The sequence below is a fragment of the Acanthochromis polyacanthus genome, chromosome 22, assembly GCF_021347895.1.
Source record: "Acanthochromis polyacanthus isolate Apoly-LR-REF ecotype Palm Island chromosome 22, KAUST_Apoly_ChrSc, whole genome shotgun sequence".
NCBI classification, from domain to species: Eukaryota; Metazoa; Chordata; class Actinopteri; family Pomacentridae; genus Acanthochromis; species Acanthochromis polyacanthus.
The window spans coordinates 2,680,108-2,704,455 of record NC_067134.1 but is presented as its reverse complement, the minus strand read 5'-3'; the positions used below and the strand labels follow the sequence as shown (position 1 = coordinate 2,704,455).

At 39.5% G+C, this 24,348-nt stretch overlaps 4 protein-coding genes and 1 long non-coding RNA gene across 42 annotated transcripts in view; 3 read left to right on the top strand and 2 right to left on the bottom strand.

The window, feature by feature from the left end:
• LOC127531965 (zinc finger protein OZF-like) overlaps positions 1-24,348 on the bottom strand; it is a 320,874-nt gene that overhangs the window by 164,501 nt on the left and 132,025 nt on the right. The window contains exons 3-4 of one of the 10 annotated variants that reach the window (XM_051942676.1): positions 15,431-17,134; positions 14,829-15,071 (exon numbers count right to left, since the gene is read on the bottom strand). The exons of the other annotated variants lie outside the window; for them this stretch is intronic. Of the exons in view, the coding sequence (XP_051798636.1) occupies positions 14,829-15,071; positions 15,431-17,134 (1,947 nt within the window). The remainder of the gene's footprint in view (positions 1-14,828; positions 15,072-15,430; positions 17,135-24,348) is intronic. 10 annotated transcript variants of the gene reach the window in all.
• Positions 1-24,348, top strand: part of LOC127532014 (zinc finger protein 239-like) — a 97,917-nt gene that overhangs the window by 18,925 nt on the left and 54,644 nt on the right. The gene's annotated exons all lie outside the window — the stretch shown is intronic.
• Positions 1-24,348, top strand: part of LOC127531971 (gastrula zinc finger protein XlCGF26.1-like) — a 69,643-nt gene that overhangs the window by 9,261 nt on the left and 36,034 nt on the right. For 3 of the 14 annotated variants that reach the window (XM_051942730.1, XM_051942731.1, XM_051942732.1), the window contains one exon: positions 417-2,036. The exons of 3 other annotated variants lie outside the window; for them this stretch is intronic. In XM_051942730.1, the coding sequence (XP_051798690.1) occupies positions 417-2,036 (1,620 nt within the window). Of the gene's footprint in view, positions 1-416; positions 2,647-4,941; positions 5,068-5,464; positions 5,781-6,073; positions 6,473-9,751; positions 10,150-24,348 lie in introns of those variants that run through there. 8 more of the 14 variants (XR_007939206.1, XR_007939201.1, XR_007939203.1 and 5 more) reach the window with 8 other exon arrangements.
• LOC127530226 (NACHT, LRR and PYD domains-containing protein 3-like) overlaps positions 1-24,348 on the bottom strand; it is a 499,749-nt gene that overhangs the window by 472,964 nt on the left and 2,437 nt on the right. The gene's annotated exons all lie outside the window — the stretch shown is intronic.
• On the top strand, positions 17,128-22,857 carry LOC127532057 (uncharacterized). Of its 2 annotated transcripts, XR_007939302.1 has the most exons (3): positions 17,135-21,289; positions 21,504-21,600; positions 21,713-22,857. It is a non-coding gene; the product is annotated as an uncharacterized LOC127532057 (long non-coding RNA). The 2 variants fall into 2 exon arrangements; XR_007939301.1 differs by having other exon boundaries at positions 17,128-21,600.

Here is a 24,348-nt window from a genome sequence, read left to right as displayed (position 1 = left end):
GCCATTAAGACCTAAATCTGGACATTGATGTTGTATGCTTTTCATATTGTACATTTCTCCAGTAATGTAACTTAACAGAAAGTCTGGGGATCAAGAGATCCTGGTGGTACAATCCCATCAGTCCCAGCTCTGCTTTGCTTTTCACGGTGATGGACAGATTTTACTACCCAATATTCTAAAACTACCGTGCAGAAAGCTGAAAACTATGGGCCTGTGAAAATAGTTTTGTTGACATTGTGAGTGTGCTGTTGACACATTTCTAGGTTTCTAATGACAAAGCTGCTAGCATGTCTGCAGATTCTTGATCTTGTTTCAGCCTCATGTTCAACTACATGGAATTGAGACTTTTAGGATCATTTTTTTCATGACTGCTCTTCCATCACTGCCTCTGTTTTTATCTTTGTCTTTTGCTACAGAAATGTAAACACAGCAATGGAATGAGATGTGGGACCTCTGAGGTGGATAAGGATGGTTCGGCAACAACAGCAAAAAGAGATAAATCACTCAGTTGTGAGCAATGTGGCAAGACTTTCATCACAGCAACAAAGCTAAGAATTCACAAACGTATTCACACTGTGGAGAAACCATTCAGGTGTAATCAGTGTGGAAAGGCTTTTACTAAGAAGAGTGATTTAAAAAGACATCAACTCGTTCACAGTGGAGTTAAACCATTCAGCTGTGATCAGTGTGGAAAGGCTTTTACTGACAAGAGTAATCTAGCAAAACATCAACTCATTCACAGTGGAGTGAAACCATTCAGCTGTGATCAGTGTGGACAGGGTTTTACTCACAAGAATAATCTAGCAAAACATCAACTCATTCACAGTGGAGTTAAACCATTCACCTGTGATCAGTGTGGAAAGGCTTTTACTCGGAGGAGTCACTTAAAAAGACATCAACTCATTCACAGTGGAGTTAAACCATTCAACTGTGATCAGTGTGGAAAGGCTTTTACTCGCGTGCTCTCTTTGAAATCCCACCAACTCATTCACAGTGGAGTTAAACCATTCAGCTGTGATCAGTGTGGAAAGGCTTTTACTCACAAGAGTACATTAAAAACTCATCAACTCATTCACAGTGGAGTTAAACCATTCAGCTGTGATCAGTGTGGAAAGGCTTTTACTCACGTGCTCTCTTTGAAATCCCACCAACTCATTCACAGTAGAGTGAAATTGTTTGGCTGTGATCAGTGTGGAAAGGCTTTTACTCACGTGCTCTCTTTGAAATCCCACCAACTCATTCACAGTGGAGTTAAACCATTCAGCTGTGATCAGTGTGGAAAGGCTTTTACTCACAAGAGTACATTAAAAACTCATCAACTCATTCACAGTGGAGTTAAACCATTCAGCTGTGATCAGTGTGGAAAGGCTTTTACTCACGTGCTCTCTTTGAAATCCCACCAACTCATTCACAGTGGAGTTAAACCATTCAGCTGTGATCAGTGTGGAAAGGCTTTTACTCACAAGTGTACATTAAAAACTCATCAACTCATTCACAGTGGAGTTAAACCATTCAGCTGTGATCAGTGTGGAAAGGCTTTTTCTCAGAAGAGTACGTTAAAAAATCATCAACTCATTCACAGTGGAGTTAAACCATTCAACTGCGATCAGTGTGTGAAAACCTTTACTCAACATGAACAGTTGTCGATCCATCAATGCCCCCATTCTGGTAGAAAGCGGTACCACTGTGACTCCTGTGAAAAAACTTTCAGCTCCCAACAGACCTTAAAATATCACCAACGCATCCACACTGGACATGATGTGTACCGATGTGATCACTGTGGCAAACCATTTCTATTGTACTCACAGTTAAAAGCTCATGAAGTGACCCACACTGGGGTTAAACCATACATTTGTGACCAGTGTGGGAAACGCTACAGCTACACTGCATGCCTCAAAGTTCACCAACGTGTCCACACTGGGGAGAGACCATACAGATGTGACAAGTGTAAGAAGACTTTTACAACTTTGGGTTCCCTGAAACGACACCAGCAGATCCACACCAGAAAGAAAGCATTCAATCAGTGTCACAGTGAGGTATGTAAAGACTGGTCTCAGTCACAGTGTACACACAATTATGTATTGAATAATTTTGGATATTGATGCAAAATAGTTTCAAAACTGTTTTGAACAACTGTGGTCAGTTGAATTCTGTTAACACATTATCAGCTATCGTTCAGTCTAATCTGTATTCGTTTTGACACAGAAATCTGGTCCAGGTTAATCTGGGGATGTAGGTAAGATTAGGAATTCTGATGTAATCAGACAATTGAATGTTGAATTCCAACAGGTAAAAGTGTCTTCAGATGTCATTTGGGGTGCTCTCTATCTCAGGCAAGGCATCAGTTCTTCAATGCTGCAGGAAACACTGACGTTCTCTGTGTTTGTGTGTTTGTTTTCCAAGCAGAATGGAACGGATGGACAAAACTCTTAGACTTGCCAGCACTCTGCCAATGGTGAACAGTGCTGCTTTGACCAGTCTGGACCAACGTCCAACCAACAAGGAACCCTACAACGACACCAGCGTATGCACACTGGACACAGACTGAACCCCTGCCAAGAAGATTTGTCCATGCAGGGTTCAGTAAAAGTTCATGAAGTCCTCCACAAACTTAAAGTCCTTGAGATCCGGCTTCACAGAATTCAGGTCTAATTTCTTTGTTTTGTGTCTTCGTTGCTTCGTTGCAAAATCCATTAAGAGGAAAGCTGTCATTAACAGACGTGACTGTAAATTAATTAAACCCTTCAAAGTGGTTACTCAGTTAAATGAATTGTCAGTGGTAGAGGGATAGACGTCTGGATGGAGGCAGTGAGCAGCAGGGCGAATTTCCTCAATTACCACCTTAATGGTTCCTCAGATCCCTCTGGGCTGCAGGAACCTGTTAGATGCAGAGCTGGTTTAGTGATTCTCTGATGATTAAGCATAATTAATTGAGGAGATTACTGGCCTTAGGATTCCTGTCTGTCAGTCTGTAAATATAAAAACATGAAGTGTTCTATGAAAAGTCCAATCTTTGAAAGCTGACATGTAGTTCAGAATCATTTCTTTGTAAATTAGCTGCATCCAGTCATTACCATGACACAGGCAGTGATTCTCTGATGATTAATCATAATTTAGGAGATTACTGGCCTTAGGATTCCTATCTATCTATCTATCTATCTATCTATCCATCTATCCATCTATCCATCTATCCATCTATCCATCCATCCATCTATCCATCCATCCATAGCTACAACATCTGCACCTCTGCTTCTGTGTGAAGTCGTCATTACAGGAGAGAAAGTGTAGAAAATCTGACAGATTTTGTCAAGTGGTCCAGAAAAATCTGACTACCCCTACAACTTCTCTCCTGTAATGATAGTAATAAGTAATACATAGTTGATACTTCACACAGCAGTAGCAGAGGTGCAGATGTTGTAGCTGAGAAAGTTTGGAGGTTGCCACTTCTTGCATTCCAAAAATAGTAGGGGAGTCAGATTTTGTCAAGTGGCCCAGAAAAATCTGACTCCAGATTTTATTTCACATCATACAATCTGCACTTTTAACTCAACCTGCATATTTCTGTTAAAGTCCTAGTTTTGAAATAGTCTCTCTGTTCTTAATCTGCCATACTGTGATCATTTAGCCCCTTATTTTATTATTCTGTTCTTACAGACTGTAATTTACGAGTTTTTTTTTTTTAAACTTGTGATTTGGTGTTTTAGCTGTTGTAGCAAATAATTTCCCAGGTGTGGGATCAATAAAGAATTTCAATTCTATTATATTGTTAACTGGCCCTATAAAAATAACAACAATAACAAATTACTTTATACTAAAACTAGAACTATACTTATATTAAAGACTTTATACATAAATACCAGACATATTTTGATGCCATATCTTGCATTCTTAGGGGAGTCTGATTTTAAGTAAGGAGACATGAAGTTTGTGTTTAGTTTTATGATTGTACTAAAATAAATGACTCTTGAAGACCTCAAAGTGATTCTTAGTGCATTATTTCACAAATGTATTGGATGTCCAAAAACTTTTTTCCACTGCTGTATTTAACAGCAATCTGATCTGCTGACGTTAGCAAGACAAACAAGTGAAGGTTTCAGGCTTTTATCTAGAATTGTTCTTGAGATAGTCATCTTCAAACAGCCTCAAATTTCAGTGTGACAAAATAAAAACGAGTGAAACTGCGTCTGCAGTCCACTGAAAAACCTCTAAGAAAGTGTCTGACATACTGAGCTAATATTTCATAGATAGCATTGTAAATCTCCACAGTTTATGATTTTAAAAAAAAGTTTTTTTTGGGAGATGGTCAATGATTTGAAACGGAGTTTGTCCCCGAGAGGACAAATGGCACAATCCCAGAATGAGGGTATGTATTGAAAAAATATCATCCAAAATCTGTCCAGAGTAGTGACTGTAATTTGAATTTTAATACACTTAACCAAGTGCTATAGGTGGAAAAAAAACATGTTTACACAGCATGATGTTGCTTTGTGATGTTCCAACTGACATGCTGATTTCAAAATGGAAGCATTTTAATTTCTAATGCTCTCATAGAAGATGACTGGTCAAGTAAAATTGACTCCTGTGACTCTGATGTCATGCAGAGTCTTTATGCTATGATGTGGAAAGGGTGAAAGAAGACAGACTGGACATTTCTGAGTGAAACTGAACAGGGCATGTACTGATTCATAAAAACAAGTGTATTATCTTTAATCAAGCCTTACATAGTATTTACTAGCTGAAGTACTTCGGTTTTCAACACAAGAATTACTTGTCAAGACGACGTTGACTGGAGCTCTGCTACAGAAAGGCAGTTCATTTTCTGCTGGGGTTCATAACATACAAGATTTCTCAAATCTACAGAGATGTTTTTGATTTGAAATTAGAGTTACCTTAAATTAATAAATATATTTTTGATACTTTCCCTAAAAAACTCTAAAAAAGCTTCAGGTGTAGCTGCTGGAAAAGAGCCTGAAAGTCACATGGTGGGACATGTGAACATAGTTCAAGGAAGCAAGGCTGGGAGCAAGAGCCCAAACAGAGGAGGTAAAAGAAAAGGTCAAACTGCAGGTATGTAGAACATGTTTTAATGTCAATGCAATTATGTCTGACTATTTGCTGAGTCAGTGAAAGTTATCTTATAGAGCAATGTTTGTATTATTTCAATACTGAGATATTGTTGCAGTGTCATTTGTCATTTGTTTCCATTTGGATGGATTGTACAGTTAGATTCTATTGAGTTTCCATACCACATTACATTGCTGTTAAGGTGTCTGAATCATTCAGTGAGGGTTTGGTCATGTACTACTATAAGGCCGTGCATAAAAAGAAAATCAAGCCTGTTACAGTGTTGCTCTAGTCCCCTCTGTTAAATGGCATCAAAACAATGGTCAACGTGAACAAATCATGAGTGTTGACATTGACTCACAACAGTACCTCTCAGCTGTTCTAATTTTGATCTATTTAGGAGAACAATGTGATGAGTGCACCGAGAGATCCAATACAGGGAGCTTTCCTTTTTCAAAGATCATTAGAAGGACAGAAGACAAAGTAAGTTTCAGCAAACAGCTTTTTATTTTCTAATGAGCCAATCTATAGTATTTAAAGTGCAGAGTTATTTGTGTTAGATTTGAACAAAATTCTTCCAACAGTGTAAGGACTTAGTCTTTCTACTTTCATTTGCAATTGTTCTAGAAACCTATCATCTGGGTCAGGTGGTCACTCTGCAGCACAAGGAGTACTATCCCACATTGGATCTGATGTTAATATTTCCCTCAGACATGGTAAATTGACTGACTGGCTGATATTGTAGAGTTAGTAAATATAGGCAGTTAACAAAAGGAAATGAATGCTACTTTGTGGAGGTACCAGAATTTGGCCATTTAACAAAAAATCTAATGCTAATATTCTTTTATTTCACCAGACTGTTATTGTTTCCACTTCAATGAATGATGCTGTTGTACATGTATAGTAATTTTATTCATCTTCATGCATAGTGTTTGTGTACAGTATGCGTGATCATATTTTAAAATATATATATTAACAAGGCCAACAACAACAATGTGTTGTGTTACAGGTGCTTCTTCAGTGGCGTCCCTGCACAACATGGTAAATGTCAAATAATGTCTTGTCTACTTTTGCAGTGAGAGGACAGATTTGGTAAATAGTCAGCACTGGCAGTCCACAACAAATGCAGGGTGTTGCACAGGCAGATTCTAGATGACATCGTGTTATGTAAGACATCCTTGTAGGTTTTTCATCTTTCTGCTCTCTGTGAAAGAGCAAAATTGTATTTGATTAAGTCAAAGACAACTTCAAGTATTTGTAAGAATGAATTTAAATGAAGTAAAATGATTTATTGACAGGTAACACACAACACAGTGTGAAGTCAAAGACTTAACAGTGGGAGGGAAGCAATGCTATATAACCTTAGGTCTGATGAGAAACTTGGAGCTTGGCCGGGCATTTCTCTTGAGAGGTGTTCTGTTTCTCCATCCAGCCTCAGTTGTGATCATGTGGTTATGTGATGAAGACTTTGGACAGCAGGTTCAAAAAAGTTTGCTGGTGCAATTGAAACACTTTTGTTTGCACAAGTAAAATGTGGTAACTGCAAGCTGTTTCTTCTGAGATCCGTTTATGATGTGCTGTATTGTTTTATGATGACCAATTTTAAGAACTTATTTATTGTGGCAGGGCACTACATAATTACACAATTACATGTAAGTATGAATAGTATATTGCTTTATTTTTTAATAGTATCTTATTTTTATCTCATTTAAAACAGCAGAATTAAATGGAATAATTCTGGGAGCCCCTGTCTTACCTTCAGAGTTCAGCAACTGAGGTTCATACATATAGCCTTGTAGATGATTTTATTCAATAATAAGCCCCCCAGCAATAAGAAATGTCAGCATTGTGTCATGTTACAGGATTCTGTGACAGAGGATTAGTTCTAGGAAAAACCTAGTCACTCTACAGTTTGTGCTGACAATATTTAATGGCTAATACACACGTGGACAAAATTGTTGGTACCCCTCAGTTAAAGAAGGAAAAACCCACAATTCTCACTGAAATCACTTGAAACTCACAAAAGTAACAATAAATAAAAATTTATTGAAAATTAAATAATCAAAATCAGCCATCACTTTTGAATTGTTGATTAACATAATTATTTAAAAAAACAAACTAATGAAATAGGGCTGGACAAAAATGATGGTACCCATAACTTAATATTTTGTTGCACAACCTTTTGAGGCAATCACTGCAATTAAACGATTTCTGTATTTGTCAATGAGCGTTCTGCAGCTGTCAACAGGTATTTTGGCCCACTCCTCATGAGCAAACAGCTCCAGTTGTCTCAGGTTTGATGGGTGTCTTCTCCAAATGGCATGTTTCAGCTCCTTCCACATATGTTCAATGGGATTCAGATCTGGGCTCATAGAAGGCCACTTTAGAATAGTCCAACGCTTTTCTCTCAGCCATTCTTGGGTGTTTTTGGCTGTGTGTTTTGGATCGTTGTCCTGTTGGAAGACCCATGACCTGCGACTGAGACCAAGCTTTCTGACACTAGGCAGCACATTTCTCTCCAGAATGCCTTGATAGTCTTCAGATTTCATCGTACCTTGCACACTTTCAAGACACCCTGTGCCAGATGCAGCAAAGCAGCCCCAAAACATTACTGAGCCTCCTCCATGTTTCACCGTAGGGACAGTGTTCTTTTCTTCGTATGCTTGGTTTTTGAGTCTATGAACATAGAGTTGATGTGCCTTACCAAAAAGCTCCAGTTTGGTCTCATCTGTCCAAAGGACATTCTCCCAGAAGCTTTGTGGCTTGTCAACATGCATTTTTGCAAATTCCAGTCTGGCTTTTTTATGAGTTTTTTTCAGCAGTGGTGTCCTCCTTGGTCGTCTCCCATGAAGTCCACTTTGGCTCAAACGACGACGAATGGTGCGATCTGACATTGATGTACCTTGGCCTTGGAGTTCACCTTTAATTTCTTTGGAGGTTGCTCTGGGCTCTTTGGATACAATTCGAACGATCCGTCTCTTCAATTTGTCATCAATTTTCCTCTTGCAGCCACGTCCAGGGAGGTTGGCTACTGTCCCGTGGGTCTTGAACTTCTGAATAATATGAGCCACTGTTGTCACAGGAACTTCAAGCTGTTTAGAGATGGTCTTATAGCCTTTACCTTTAAGATGTTTGTCTATCATTTTTTTTCGGATGTCCTGGGACAATTCTCTCCTTCGCTTTCTGTTGTCCATGTTCAGTGTGGTACACACCTTTTCACCAAACAGCAGGGTGACTACTTGTCTCCCTTTAAATAGGCAGACTGACTGATTATGAGTTTGGAAACACCTGTGATGTCAATTAAATGACACACCTGAGTTAATCATGTCACTCTGGTCAAATAGTTTTCAATCTTTTATAGAGGTACCATCATTTTTGTCCAGGCCTGTTTCATTAGTTTGTTTTTTTTAAATAATTATGTTAATCAACAATTCAAAAGTAATGGCTGTTTTTGATTATTTAATTTTCAATAAATTTTTATTTATTGTTACTTTTGTGAGTTTCAAGTGATTTCAGTGAGAATTGTGGGTTTTTCCTTCTTTAACTGAGGGGTACCAACAATTTTGTCCACGTGTGTATCTAGAAATGTGGCTCACATTTTCGTGGCACCAAAAATCTAACTTTGTTCCTCTGAGGGCTGCTATGAAGCAAGTTCAGTATAAGCAGGCTTACTTTGTGTACACCGGCTCCACAAAAACTAAAGCCTCAGTCAGAGTTAATGGTGGTTGTCAGGTTTCTTTGTTAACTCAGAGTGTCTACTTCAGATCCTGTGAGTCACAAAAAGGGGGGGTGTTAACACCAAATGGACGTCTCATGTACCAGCTGCTTCAGTCAACTGGTTGTTATAGTTGATGGCTACAAGGAATATGAAAAATGATGATGGTGGAAAGCAGCTACTGCAAATGATGCAAGACAGGAATGCTGGTAGAAAGCTGTTAAACGTGCGTGAAGAATTTATTTTACCCATCAATGTAGACGCCTTTTTGAACTGGCTGCTGCACATTACAGCTGTTAAACTTTAAACTTCATGTATTGAGACGTTATATTGAAGAAGTGCACTTTGGTCAGGGGTGGTCTGATAATGCAGGAAGTCACTGTAGTTCAGTCGCTTTGAGTTCTTTTGTTCACACATAAAATGAATAGACAGATCTTGAGCGTTTTCACCCAAACTGTCAAAGTAATCAGGATCTGTCTGTTCATTTTATGTCTGAATAAAAGAGCTTTAAACTACTATAATAACAAGAAGACATGATGAACATTTCTGAGCAATCACTTTAGTTATCGGTCAAATCAAGGTGAAATTAATGTCATTGAGTAAATATTCTTGGTAATATATACCAGTAGATTTTTGGCACCAAATCAGGACCAAACATAAAAAAAAATATATTCATGTGATTTCTGCATCACCAACTAAATACATGTTGGGTTTCTATGACAACACAATGCAAACAGTATGAGAAACTGTATCTTCACGGTTTTGTTCAGTGGCTTTAGTGACATAAAGCTCATCTGACTGTACACAAGATGAAAGATCATTTTTATTTATTGCATTATTATTATTATTATTGTTGTTGGAAATTCTACAATACAGATTTGCCTATTGTCAAACATTCTGTTGCTGCCAGCACATAAAAGGACTGAAAACATGGATACAAACCATGATAATATTTAATGCTTTTATATACAGGAAAGTCTTGATGGATCACACTGCCCTGGAGGAGGAGAAGGAGGAGGAGGACCTCGTTCACAATGACGACCACGCCTGAAACCTGCTGTTCATGAATTTTGTTATTTTGCAATAAAGCACACTGTTCAAAATACTGTTTTTATTTTCTTTGTTACTGATTTTGTGTTGAAAGAAAGTATTGCTGCTGATAAAGTATAAAGTCTAACATTTACCAAATAATTCCTTCAGAATGATGAATGTTTCTGTACCAGAAGACTGTTTATGGGATGTTTTGGAGTATATATTCAATGTATTGACAAGGAGAATTCACTACACATCTTCAGAAACATCTGCAAACTGCATCTAAAACGTATTACAAAAAGCGTTTTGAAAAGGTTGAATAAATGTGGCACAGTGAACCTTTCTGCCCTGGTTTTCAAGAAGGAACATGTAATTTCAATGCAGACACACTAGGTGTCGCTGTTCTGTCTGGTCGCTGCAGCACAGCTTTAATATTTAGCCACGCTCTGATTGGTTACAGAACGATGAAAGCGGAGTGAAGCGTGCACTTCTGGTCCTGAATGAAAGTGTTCCGGTAAGCAACATACAAAGTCAATCAGAAATCCAAACCGCTGCCGTGTAGCTGGAATGAAGTCTCCACGAGGCTATTCCAAAAGGCCGATCTGGCCCATGGCAGTGTTAAAGTATGAATGACATGACAGCTAGGGGAAAACTACGAGGGAGACTGAATCAACGCTAATTCCAGTTTTCTCCTTTCATGTCAAACTTATTATTCAGTATATTTAGTCAAGTAAAAAACGCAGAACCACCCCAGGGAAGGAAACAGATCCATGTCACTGTCAGAATAAAACACCGCGCAGGAGAATTATTATTAAAACACACTGAGGACTTCGTCCTGATGAAATTACGAAGGGAGGATTTATTTTCCCGTCTTTTTTTGTGGTACTTGACAGAAGACATGACAGCACCGCGCTGTATCCACAAACATGTGACTGCAGCATCCATTTAACAAGCAACAAATGCATTTTGAAAACGTTACAGATCAACGTAACGCCGGACCAATTACGTTTCTGTTGCAACGTGATTAAAAATGCATTTTAGTTGTCTGAGAACGTAATTTTATGGAGACAGGGTTGCTCATAGTGATGCTTGCTCTGTCTGGCACAATCACAGTAAAACATCCATCAGGTCCTCCTCAGTCTCTCACAGAGTTTCAGTTTATGTGGACGTTCCTGCTGGAACTCTGTCCTTCTACAGAGTCTCCTCTGACTCTCTGATCCACCTCCACACCTTCAACACCACATTCACTCAAACTCTCTATCCTGGATTCTGGTTCTACTTTCCTGGTTCCTCAGTGTCTCTGTGCTGAGTTGAGTCTCCAGAGTCTCCTCCTGGTACAGAAACAGTGTTGAACAGATAGTTGAGTCTGTCCATGACTCTGTCCCTCACAAACATGTTTTCACATTCATGGATTAAATGTGTTTCTTTGTCAAATCCTTCTAAATGATTCCTTGTAAACTTGCTCCTCTTCAAAGATGGAAGTTGTGATTATTCCAGGAGCCAAATGTGGTGTTTGCGTCTTTTTCCAGTCAAATGTTGAGATTGAAAATCAGGATGTGGTGTTCCTCTGACGCTCACTTGAACTAAAAGCATTTGAGCTGCACAAAGTGTGAAATGAGAGAGGAAGCAGTGAATCTCCAAACTGCTGACAGACTTTCACACATTATTGTCCAGTGAAAATCAGATTTTTGTGCAGCCACACTTGATCCTGATTTGAGTCTTTAAGTCCTGTTCTAGTGATGAAATGAGAACTAAAAATCCTGACTCTGAGTTCTTCATTACAAACACACATTATATCATCTGTTTGTTTTTCATCTGCTTTATTCTACTCAACATTTAACAGGATTATAAAAAATACGTTTAAAGTCTGTCAAGAATCATACAGGTATGAGATCCATGAATCAGCCATAAGAATGGGGCTCTGGCAGAGTGACAGCAAAATAAGGGAACACAGTATGAGATTATAACCTGTGATTTAGAATCAAATAATGCTAGAACCTGATGAATGTGTGTGAACTACACAAATGCCTGTTTTTTTTATATTCTTTAAATTTTGAAACAGTGTAAAATCAGAAGAGTGCCTCACTGTAAAGTGATGAGATGATTATTTTAAATACTTGTCTTTTATAATCCTGGTTTAGTAGCAACTGAGTCACAGGAGAGTCTCATTGCAATAAAGAGGATTGTTTGATTGTGTTTTGAAGTGACCACATGGGGGCAGCATCTCACTGTGAGCAGTGAGGGCTTTGGTTACCAGAGGAGATTAATGTGGTTCAGGTTTTTATTACTATGAAAATGGGAATGCTTTGAAGGTTTTGATCACTATGAAATGGAGATGTTTACAGAAGAGTTTGATCACCATGGAAACCAAGAGATTACTAACTTGGTGATGGAGCAAGTAGTCTGGAACGAAGATAAACTTGAATTAAATGCTCACAGTAAAGGTTCATTAGCTCTGTATAGATTTTGGGGGATTTCTTGTAAGTCTGTGTGCATTGTGCAGAAATGTACAGTGTGGGTGTTAGTGAGAGTTAGACGCTGACATCAGCTTCTCCTGTTTCTCCACCGGAAGCCTGTGCTGGGCTGCAGATGAACCAAATACATGAATAGACCGGATGAAAGGGCTAAACAGGCTAAACAGGTGGTTTTGGTTCATCCGGACCACGCGGGGGCCATGAAGTCGGTGGATGGGGGAAGTGCACAAGTGAGGAGGGGGGAGGATGTATGCTGTCATCGTGTATGTAAATTAAAGTGTGCTGTCATCACGTATGTAAATTGAATATGATGTCACCGTATATGCAAATTCTGAAGAGAAGCAGTGATGTTATAAAATGCACCTGTTGGAATATATTTGTTGGGAGTTGTTGTGGGGTAGTCACTTGATGCAAACCAGACAACAGTTCTGAGCATGAGGGATTTTACCACATAACTTTGGACGGGTGATTCAACATGATCTGCAAAGAATATGTGTTCTACTGGGATTATGGACTGAAGGACTGCTCTTACTGCTGTTTGAGGATTCTAAAAATAACACTGACTGAAGGAACATTACTGAACTCTATCATTTCCAAAGGAACGACACCAGAGAGGATTCTAACAAAGTTTTTATTGGCCCAAACAACAAAAAAGGACACAAGCAGATCTAAATCTGGACTGAACTCTCTCTGCTTCCCCCTGGAGGCTCAGAGGCTGGAACAAAAAACTTTAAAAGCAGGAAAAATGAGGAGTAAAAACAATCCTAAAGACAAAAAGTGACCAAGGTTACAGACAAAATGATGAAAATGAGCCTCAATGAGACACAAAATGAAAAATTCAACAAAAACAGCCTTTATGTCACCAAAATGGAACAAAAACAATAAAAAGAGATGAAAAATGACAACATTTTATCCATAAACACCCCGAAGGATGCAAACTGACCAAAATAAGGCACAAAATGAGCAAATGTTAGCTTGTAAGTGTTGTGAAAACTTCAGTCTAACATGTCAGTGTGTAGTTTGATATCTGGAGCTGAGTTGCAGCTCGTTGTCTGGACTTCTGTCTTACCTGAATGTTTCCTATCTGGCTGAGGAGGCTTCATTTTTCTGTCACAGTCTTTGCTCACAATGTCTTCACAAGTTTCACACTTGAAATCTTCACCACAACTCTCCAATATCTCCAAGGTTTGTGTGTTAAACTGACTTTATGGGACAGTTCAAATGGGACACAAAATAACCAAAACATAAAACATCCAACCAAGATAGAAAAATACCATAAAATTACAAAATGGACATAAAAAAAATGTGACTACAATTAACCAAAAATGACAAAACCAGACACAAAAATGGGCAACAAAATGATGAAAATGAAAAAAAACAATCTTAAACTGGTGCAAAATGACTAAAATGAGAGATAAAATGAGTAAAACAGACCAAAAAAAGATGAAAAATTAGACAAAATTGGCCAGTGAGTCAGAGAATGGACAAACTGACATGAAATGACTAATATGAGCAACATGAACAATTGTAAACAAAAACAACCTTACAGACACATGAAATGAATCATAAAATGACCAAAATGGTACAAAAACAACATAGAGATGTAACATGACCTGTATTAGACACATAAATGACCAAAACTTGATGCAAAATAACCAGAATTACCACAAAAAAAAAACATGAAATGATGCAAAATGTTTAAAAACGGACCAAAAGATGTAAACTGATCAAAATTAAACACATTCTGACACAAAATTACCAAAATTAGCCTCAAAATTACCAAAATGATCCAGAAATCTTCTCTTCCAGTCATGAAACTGTCCACATTTATTCAACATTCTGAGGGTTTTTACAGAGAGCTTTATTTTGTTTACTGTCTGTGGACAGTAAAAGGCTTGGTGGGCGTGGTTCTACCCTCTACTGAGGGCTCGTCTAGTTTGTATTTGTGTCTTTCTGATGCAGTCACACCCTTAGAAACACACACGAAAAAGACTAACAAATATTTCATAATATTTAAGATGTGTAAAAATTTTCAGGGTGTCTGAAAACGTTTTTCCCCTCACTGTATCTGTCAAAGCATGAAAATGTGCCGTTCCAGAAACACCACTATCTCCAGACACATATATGTGGTCATGGTTCCATGATGCCAATGTCATGGTAATGACTGGATGCAGCTAATTTACAAAGAAATGATTCTAAACTAAGTCAGCTTTCAAAGATTGGACTTTTCATCCAACACTTCATGTTTTTATATTTAAACTCACACATAATCAGAGATTATTTGATCTACTTGTTCAATATTTAGATAGCTAGATAATAGATAGATCACAGATGATGGATGGATAGATGGATAGATAGATAGGGTTAATAAATTCGCCCTGCTGCTCACTGCCTCCATCCAGACGTCTATCCCTCTACCACTGATAATTCATTTAAATGAGTAACCACTTTGAATGGTTTAATTAATTTGCCAGTCATGTCTGTTAACTGCAGCTTTCCTCTTAATGGATTTTGCAACGAAGACACTAAACAATAAATTAGACCTGAATTCTGTGAAGCCGGATCTCAAGGACTTTAAGTTTGTGGAGGACTTCATGAACTTTTACTGAACCCTGCATGGAGAAATCTTCTTGGCAGGGGTTCAGTCTGTGTCCAGTGTGCATACGCTGGTGTTGTTTTAGGGTTTCGTGTTGGTTGGACGTTGGTCCAGACTGGTCAAAGCAGCACTGTTCACCATTGGCAGAGTGCTGACAAGTCTGAGAGTTTTGTCCATCTGTTCCGTTCTGCTTGGAAAACAAACACAGAAAATGTCAGTGTTTCCTGCAGCACTGAAGAACTGATGCCTAGCCTGAGATAGAGAGCACCCCAAATGACATCTGAAGACACTTTTACCTGTTGGAATTTAACATTCATTTGACTGACTACGTCAGAATTCCTAATCTAACCTACATCCCCAGATTAACCTGGACCAGATTTCTGTGTCAAAACAAATACAGGTTAGACTGAACGATAGCTGACAATGTGTTAACAGAATTCAACTGACCACAGTTGTTCAATACAGTTTTGAAACAATTTTGCAGCAATCTCCAAAATTATCCAATACATAATTGTATGTACACTGTGACTGAAACCAGCCTTTACATACCTCACTGTGACACCAATTGAATGCTTTCTTTCTGGTGTGAATCTGCTGGTGTTGTTTCAGGGAACCCAAAGTTGTAAAAGTCTTCTTACACTCATCACATCTGTATGGTCTCTCCCCAGTGTGGACACGTTGGTGAACTTTGAGGTATGCAGTGGAGCTGTAGCGTTTCCCACACTGGTCACAAACGTATGGTTTAACCCCAGTGTGGGTCACTTCATGAGCTTTTAACTGTGAGTACAATACAAATGGTTCGCCACAGTAATCACATCGGTAAACATCATGTCCAGTGTGGATGCGTTGGTGACATTTTAAGCTCTGTTGGTGCTTGAACGTTTTATCACAGGAGTCACAGTGGTACCGCTTTCTACCAGAATGAGGGCATTGATGGATCAACAGCTGTTCATGTTGAGTAAAGGTTTTCACACACTGATCACAGTTGAATGGTTTAACTCTACTGTGAATGAATTGATGACTTGTTAGAGTACCCTTGTGAGTAAAAGCCTTTCCACACTGATCACAGTTGAATGGTTTAACTCCACTGTGAATGAGTTGATGACTTCTTAACGAACTCCTCTGAGTAAAAGCCTTTCCACACTGATCACAGCTGAATGGTTTAACTCCATTGTGAATGAGTTGATGACTTCTTAACGTACTCTTGTCAGTAAAAGCCTTTCCACACTGATCACAGCTGAATGGTTTCGCTCCACTGCGAATGAGTTGATGTTTTGCAAGATTACTCTTCTTAGTAAAAGCCTTTCCACACTGATCACAGCTGAATGGTTTAACTCCACTGTGCATTAGTTGATGACGTGTTAGATTACTCTTGTCAGTAAAAGCCTTTCCACACTGATCACAGCTGAATGGTTTCACTCCACCGTGGGTGAGTTGATGACTTTTTAACTGACTCTTCCGAGTAAAAGTCTCTCCACACTGATCACAGCTGAATGGTTTAACTCCACTGTGCATTAGTTGATGACGTGTTAGATTACTCTTGTCAGTAAAAGCCTTTCCACACTGATCACAGCTGAATGGTTTAACTCCACTGTGAATGAGTTGATGGCTTTTTAACAGAGTCTTGGTAGTAAAAGCCTTTCCACACTGATCACAGCTGAATGGTTTCACTCCATTGTGTATGAGTTGATGACGTGTTAGATTACTCTTCTGAGTAAAAGCCTTTCCACACTGATCACAGCTGAATGGTTTAACTCCACTGTGAATGAGTTGATGACTTCTTAACGAACTCTTGTCAGTAAAAGCCTTTCCACAATGATCACAGCTGAATGGTTTCACTCCACCGTGGGTGAGTTGATGTCTTTTTAACTGACTCTTCCGAGTAAAAGCCTCTCCACACTGATCACAGCTGAATGGTTTAACTCCACTGTGCATTAGTTGATGTCTTTTTAAGTAACTCTTCTGAGTAAAAGCCTTTCCACACTGATCACAGCTGAATGGTTTAACTCCACTGTGAATGAGTTGATGGCTTTTTAACAGAGTCTTGGTAGTAAAAGCCTTTCCACACCGATCACAGCTGAATGATTTGTCCACAGTGTGAATACGTTTGTGAATTCTTAGCTTTGTTGCTGTGATAAAAGTCTTGCCACATTGCGCACAACTCAGTGATTCATCTCTTTCTGCTGTTGTTGCCGAACCATCCTTATCCTCCTCAGAGGTCCAACATCTCACTCCATTGCTGTGTTTACATTTCTGTAGCAAAAGACAAAGATAAAAACAGAGGCAGTGATGGAAGAGCAATCATGAAAAAAATGAACCTAAAAGTCTCAATTCCATGGAGCTGGACATGAGGCTGAAACTAGATCAAGAATCTGCAGACATGCTAGCAGCTTTGTCATTAGAAACCTAGAAATGTGTCAACAGCACACTCACAATGTCAACAAAACTATTTTCACAGGCCGATAGTTTTCAGCTTTCTGCACGGTAGTTTTAGAATATTGGGTCGTAAAATCTGTCCATCACCGTGAAAAGCAAAGCAGAGCTGGGACTGATGGGATTGTACCACCAGGATCTCTTGATCTCCAGACTTTCCATTAAGTTACATTACTGGAGAAATGTACAATATGAAAAGCATACAACATCAATGTCCAGATTTAGGTCTTAATGGCAGCAGGGTCAATTCAGACCACCGACACTTTCTAGTTTCTCCTAGGGGATCAGATGTAGATACCAGTCCAGAAAAGATCTGTAATTCTGCCACTGAATTCTGGATTTGACCCCAACGACCCGGGCAATTTGTTGTTCAGCAGTTAAACAAGCGTTCACCATCAAACAACAAAAGCAACAAAACAGTAAAACAGTTAAAGGAATAGCAGCGATTAAAGGAAATGTTTTAAAAATGTAAAAAACACAGTAAAACAATTACAAGCAAAATAAAGGCCATTTAAAGAAATCAAACAAAACATAAGACAGACAGGGACATCGGCAGCAATCTTGGGCATTTAGTCAGACGTAGTAAAAGTTTTCAATAAACGGCCACCGATGTAATCAGGTAGAGGACTTTTCTTTGGTCTGCACTGTTTGAGACACCAGATTACATTGCCCACATCAAGAAAAAGATTCTGTGGAGAGGCTGACATGAGACAGTTTTTAGTCTCAGCATGTTTAGCCCTAAAATCATGGGAGTCAAACCCGACATAAAAACTGTTTAGACTTTGAGCCAGCTCTGAATCACAATTATAACCACTGAGCTGAACTCTCTCACTGACACATTAATTAGTCCCAGTGATCAGATTCATGCCGTCCCAGACTGAACTGAGGTAGTTCATTTTGAGCTGAGACTCAAGTTTGTCTTTGTATTGTCTTTTGTGGGTCCTGATCTCCTACTTTATTTCCTTCTGTCGGTGATACAGATTTAGTGTATTTCCTTCTCTGAAGACTGTTTTCTTTCTGTACAGTAGGTCTTTAAGCTTCTTAGAGAGCCATGGCTTAGTGTTTGAATACAGTTTTACAGTTTTTTCAGGAATAACACTGGTTTCACAGTCTGTGACCCAGCTGCTCACAACATCAGTCGGTTCATCAATATCAGCTGAGGACTCCTTAAACACGTCCCAGTCAGTAACCTCCAGACATCCCTGCAGAGTGTGACAAACTTTCACTCTGATGTTCTGCACTTTGCCTTGCTTCAGTACAGTAGTAGACAGGGATAAGGAGGATGCAGTTGTGGTCAGAGGAACCCAGAGGAGAAGCACCTTTCACATTGTTCTGACAGATCAAAGATTTTGTCTCATCTTGTGGGGCATGTGATGTACTGATGGAAGTCTCTCAGTGTGTGTTTTAGTGAGCAGTGGTCTCTGGATGACCTGATGGATAAGCCCACAGGCATTTATTTCACTGGCCTTTGGATGGATATAGACAAGAGTCACATATCTGGGAAAATTTCTGAGGCGGATATGGAGGGCACAGTGAAACAGAAAGCCGTTCTAAGTCAGTAGTGCACAGTTTCTCCAGGACAGTGTCAGATTTGCACCAGCGCTGTCCTTGTCCATTTGGAAGACCCACTTGTGCCCAAGCTTTCATTTGCTGGCTGATGTTGCTTCAGTATTTCCACATAATGTTCTATCCTCTTGATGCCATCTATTTTGTGAAGTGCACCAGTCCCTCCTGCAGCAAAAACACTCCCACAACATGGTGCTGCCACCCCCATGCTTCACAGTTGGGATGGTGTACTCAGGCAATCCTCAGCCAGCATCTTCACAAGGTCATTTGCTTTTGTTCTGGGGTTGATGAGCACATTTCCCTCCAAAACAATCCTAATTTTAACCAATCTCCATCTTGAGCAGGATGGTTTGACATTCCCATGGTGTTGATCTGTGCATGCAATTGTTTGGACAGATAAACGTCAAACCACAGCAATCTGGAAATTGTACCCAAGGAACCACACCTGTGGAGGCCCACAAATGTCTTCCTGATGTCTTGGCTGATTTCTTCAGATTTTCTAAAGTCACACAAGGAAGCAGTGTGTTTGAGGTGTGCCTGAAAATACATCTTAATCTATCAAAAGCTTTCGAAGCCAGGACATCATCATCTTGAAGGCATAGCTATCTCAGTGTATGCAAACTTCTGACTGTAGAATAGAATAGAATGACTTTATTGATCCCCGAAGGGAAATTCAATTGTTTGGTCTTATCTTTTTGCTTTTGAAATTAAACAGTCTGATTGCAAGAAAGATTTCCTGAATCTTTCAGTCCTGCAGCACAGGGATAGGAGCCGTCCACCGACGTTTTGTTGTTCACTGAGGAAAATGTGAAGTGGATGATCCATGTTTGTCAGAATGACCTCGATCTTTCTAAGTGTCCATCTCTCCACCTCATCCTCCAATGTATTCAATCCGGTTCCAACTACAGAGCAGCTTTTTTAATCAGTTTGTTCAGACGCCTTGCAGTCTTGTTCTTTATACTGCCTCCCCAGCAGACTGCGGCATAAAACAGGACACTTGCTACCAGAGATTGATAAAACATCTGCAGCATCTTACTGCAGATGTCTATTGATCGAAGTCTTCTTAGGCAAAAAAAGTCGGCTCTGGCCCTTTTTGTAGATGAAATGTGCATTTTTAGACCAGTCTAACTTATTGTCAAGGTGGACATTCAGGCGGAATTCAAGTTAGTACATGTTATTTGTATGTGTACATACAAATTGGTAGGGATGGGCGAGTACCGATGCCAGGTATCGGTATCGAGCCGATCCTGGCCTTATTTCAAAGTATCAAGTACTTTTGAAGGCTGCCGATGCCAGCCACCGATACTCAAGGCAAGAAAATCCCACGCGTAGTAAACCCTCCTCGCCGGGAGATGGCGCTACACTGCCGCGGGTTGACTTCTCCATGTGCGTCACATCCTGTGCAGAGACAACTTACCCCTCTCGTTTGTGGACAGCGTGGGATTCCGACGGTTCATGGAGGTTGTGGAGCCGAAATATGATGTCCCCTCTCGAACCACAATGGTGAGGACTGTGATTCCGGAGGTGCACGACTCCGTTAAAAAACATGTTAGCAGTTTGTTGTGTAACACTCCGGTCATTAGCTTCACCACTGATATTTGGAGCAGCAGCGTGAGTGCTGTGTCTCTCATCAGCCAGACAGCGCGTTGGATAGATGCTGATTTCCAACTTCATAGCATCATGCTGCACGCAAAAGAGTTCAGTGGCTCACACACAGGACAGGCGATCGCAGAAAAGTTTGAGGAGATGCTCAACACATGGAATATTCCCAAAGAAGCCGTTCACGTTATGCTAAGAGACAATGCAAAGAACATGATTAAAGGTATGGATGAAGCTGAGCTTCCAAGCCTCCCGTGTGTCGTGCACACACTCCAGCTGACAGTGAATGAAGGCCTGCTGGTTCAAAAGGCTGTTTCAGATGCCGTAGCCATAGGACGGAAAATAGTCGTTCATTTCCAAAATTCCCCATTGGCCTACTCGAAGCTTGAAGACATCCAAACGGACATGCACAAGCCTGTAAAAAGACTGGCACAGAACGTACCAACCCGCTGGAATAGCACGCTGTATATGATGCGCTCTCTCGTTGAACAAAAGCAAGCCATAGGAGTTTATGGGACAGAAAACAAGCTCCCCGAGAGCCTTAGTGTGAACCAGTGGAGTTTATTCGAAAAGGCAATCAAGCTTTTGGAACCCTTTGAGGAGCTGACCCGGCAGGTGAGCTCCACGGATTCATCAGCTGCAGATGTGATCCCTGCCATCACCACGCTTCTTGAGGGTTTTAGAGGAGGATTGTGAGGAGGACCGTGGGGTCGGATCGATGAAGCATACCTTGCTACAGGTTGCTAGGAGGTGCTTTGCTGATATCGAGAGAAATCCACTGTACAGCTTTGCCTCCATACTCGATCCAAGGTAATAGTTTTTCTTACTAATTCAAATGTGAGAAATTGTTTTAATTAAATTACTATTAGAGTTGCCTAACCTTAATATTACTCAAGTAAAAAATATTTTGCATTAACTACTCTCAGTTAAAAGTACAACCACCTGAATTGTGATGTGACACCTGAATCACTTATGTGGATGTGTAGACTTTCTCATTTGTTCTCTTTTCTTCTCTCTTTTGTAGATACAAGGATTGTTATTTCTCAGATGAAAGCGCAGCAAGGGAGGCCAAAACGATGCTTGTACAGGAGCTGCAGCAAACATTTGCTGCAGAACCACAGGTAAGAGATGCTACTTTTTTTAGTTTCACTCTAGTTTCTTGTGTATAGTTGGAAGTTGCTTCAGAAAAGTAATCTCTTTTATCCCCTCTTCATTTTTTTGCATCCTTAACAGGCAGATGGAGAGGAACCACCTGCCCAAAAGCCACGGAGGGAGCAGCCCAGCAGCAGCAGCCGTCTCAACAGAATGTCTGCTGAAATAGCAGAGGGCCGTGCATCATCCTCACATTGTACCGGGAGAAGTGCTCCAATGATCGCTGCTGCAATGCAGCTGGAGACATACCTTGCAGAACACTTACTCGAACGGGATGCCAATCCACTCAAGTACTGGGCAGAGGAGAGAGAAAAGTTTTCCTCTTTGGCCAAGTTAGCAAGAAAATACCTCTCGGCACCATGCAGCAGCGTCGAGAGTGAACGGCTCTTTAGTTCAGTTGCTCACATTCTCGATGACACAAGAAATAGGCTCTCAGCTGAAAATACAGAGATGCTTCTGTTCCTTAATAAGAACCTGCCACTTACCTTTTCACCCTCAGATAACAGTTAGACAATGAAGCAACTTAAAGGTTTAAGCTTTGTTCTAGTTTTGTGCTTCAATTTTGCACCTTAAAATAAAACCCAGGAAGAGAAAGTTCATTTTATTTCATTTAAAAACTGAAAACTCAGGGGTTGTTCTATCTTTGACTTTAGTTCATAAAAAAGCATTAAAATGAGAACATTTAAAAACTTTAGTTCATGTAAAGTGTAAAACTCAGAGAAAGCTTTTTGATCTTGCACTTTAGTTCATAAAAAACCTTAAAACTCAGAAAGTTGTTTTATCTTGCACTTTAGTTCATAAAAAAAACCTTAAAACTCACAGAAAGCTGTTTCATCTTGCACTTAAGTTCATTTAAAAAAACATGACAATGTGTTCATTTAAAAAAGTGTATAACTCAGAGGTGTTTGTTACATCTTTTACTTCATTTAAAAGAAACCTTAAAACTCAGAAATTGATTTATCTTGCACTTAATTTCATTCAAAAAAGTGTAAAACTCAAAAGAGTTGCTTGTTTACATCTTGTACTTCAGTTCATCTTTTAAAAAAAAACCTTAAAACTCAGAGAAATTGATTTATCTTGCACTTAATTTCATTTAAAAAAGTGTAAAACTCAAAAGAGTTGTTTTATATTTCACTTTTTTTTATATATCTGAAACTGAGACTGCTATTATTTTAGTAGTGGCTGTGCTGCCTTTTTTAGAAATAAAAGTCATTTTTCAAAAATGACCTGTCATTGCATTATTTGAAATTTTTATGGATCAAAAGTATCGGTATGAGTACTTGGCATCAGTGAGTACTGAAGATGGAGTACTGGTACTCGGTATCGGTCTGAAAAAACATGGTATCGAACATCCCTACAAATTGGTGGTCATCGACTTCTACGAGCAGAAGCTGACCTGGCACAGTGGAGACGAGGAGCAGTAAAAAAAGAAAAAAAAACCCACGCGTCTAGGTTTAACGCCAAGGAGAGCAGATAATCATGAATTCAAGTTAGTACATGTAATTTGTATGTGTACATACAAATTGCATGTACTAACTTGAATTCATGTTATAATTACATGTATGCATTGCAAATGGGTGTCAACATGTCATGATATCTACAGGTATGGCTCTAAACTGACCTTGTGACACAAAAAAGGCATTACACTTTTTGAAGGTAGTCACCTTTAACAACTAACATTTCAAAAAGAACAAAACATACACAATACTACCATTGGAATGACTACTAATACTTGTATCCCAATTTAAAGTACTGAAAAGCAAAAAACGATTTTGACATTACCCATGCCATTTTGAGTAAGAATATCTCAGTAACTACAAATATAACCTTGCTGCTTTTTTTGTACAGTGATAGAAGACAGATGGAACTGTCTTGTACAAAAATTTGGGGTCTCTGGTACCTGTCCCACACTGAGATTTTTGCCACCAAAAATAGCCAATTAAAAATCTCGTCCAACTTTGGAAGCTCATATTTTCCAAACTGAGGTACCTAGAAAGCTCCAGTTTACTAAGTTATCACACAAGTTTGTGTAGAATGGAACTCAGGGGTGTTAGAACACTTCTGTGCAGTATTTCCAGTACTTTTAAGGTCCCAAACCCCACTCGCGAGTAGGTTTTTCTTAATTTTTAGCATTTCTAGCAAGCCCCAATGGCCTGCAGAGTGTAGGGAAACACCTGGGGATGTTTGTGGGGCACTAGCTCCATGCAGAGGCCTTGTTTACCAACTCACAGCTCTCTGGTATGGCTGAAGACTGAGAATTTACCACTAAAAGATGCAAAAAAAAAAAAACCCTGGCGAGGATTTTCTTAGCTATTTATAGCCCAAATTCTGAAAATTTCAGACCCCTACAACACAAACTATTTGAGCTACAGGCCTACAATTTTGCATAGAAAGTACTTTTGTAACCATCTAGTGACATACAAATTTAGGACTAATTTGAAGATGGTCACCATCTGGTGAAACCACACGGAATGACCCCTTTGCAGGTATGACTGTGTCTCTACAGAAGCTGATGTATTCACTAAAACAATTAACCTGTCTGTCAGTGTTCATACTGTCCTCGTCTGTTTCCAGAAGCACATTCCAGTCTGTTGATTCAAAGCAGTCCCTTAGAGCTTCACTAGCTTGAGGAGTCCATCTTCTGATTTGGACTTTAGTTGCAGACTGTCTCAGCACACAAGGTTTGGAACAGGTCTGCAGATAAACCAAGTTATGAT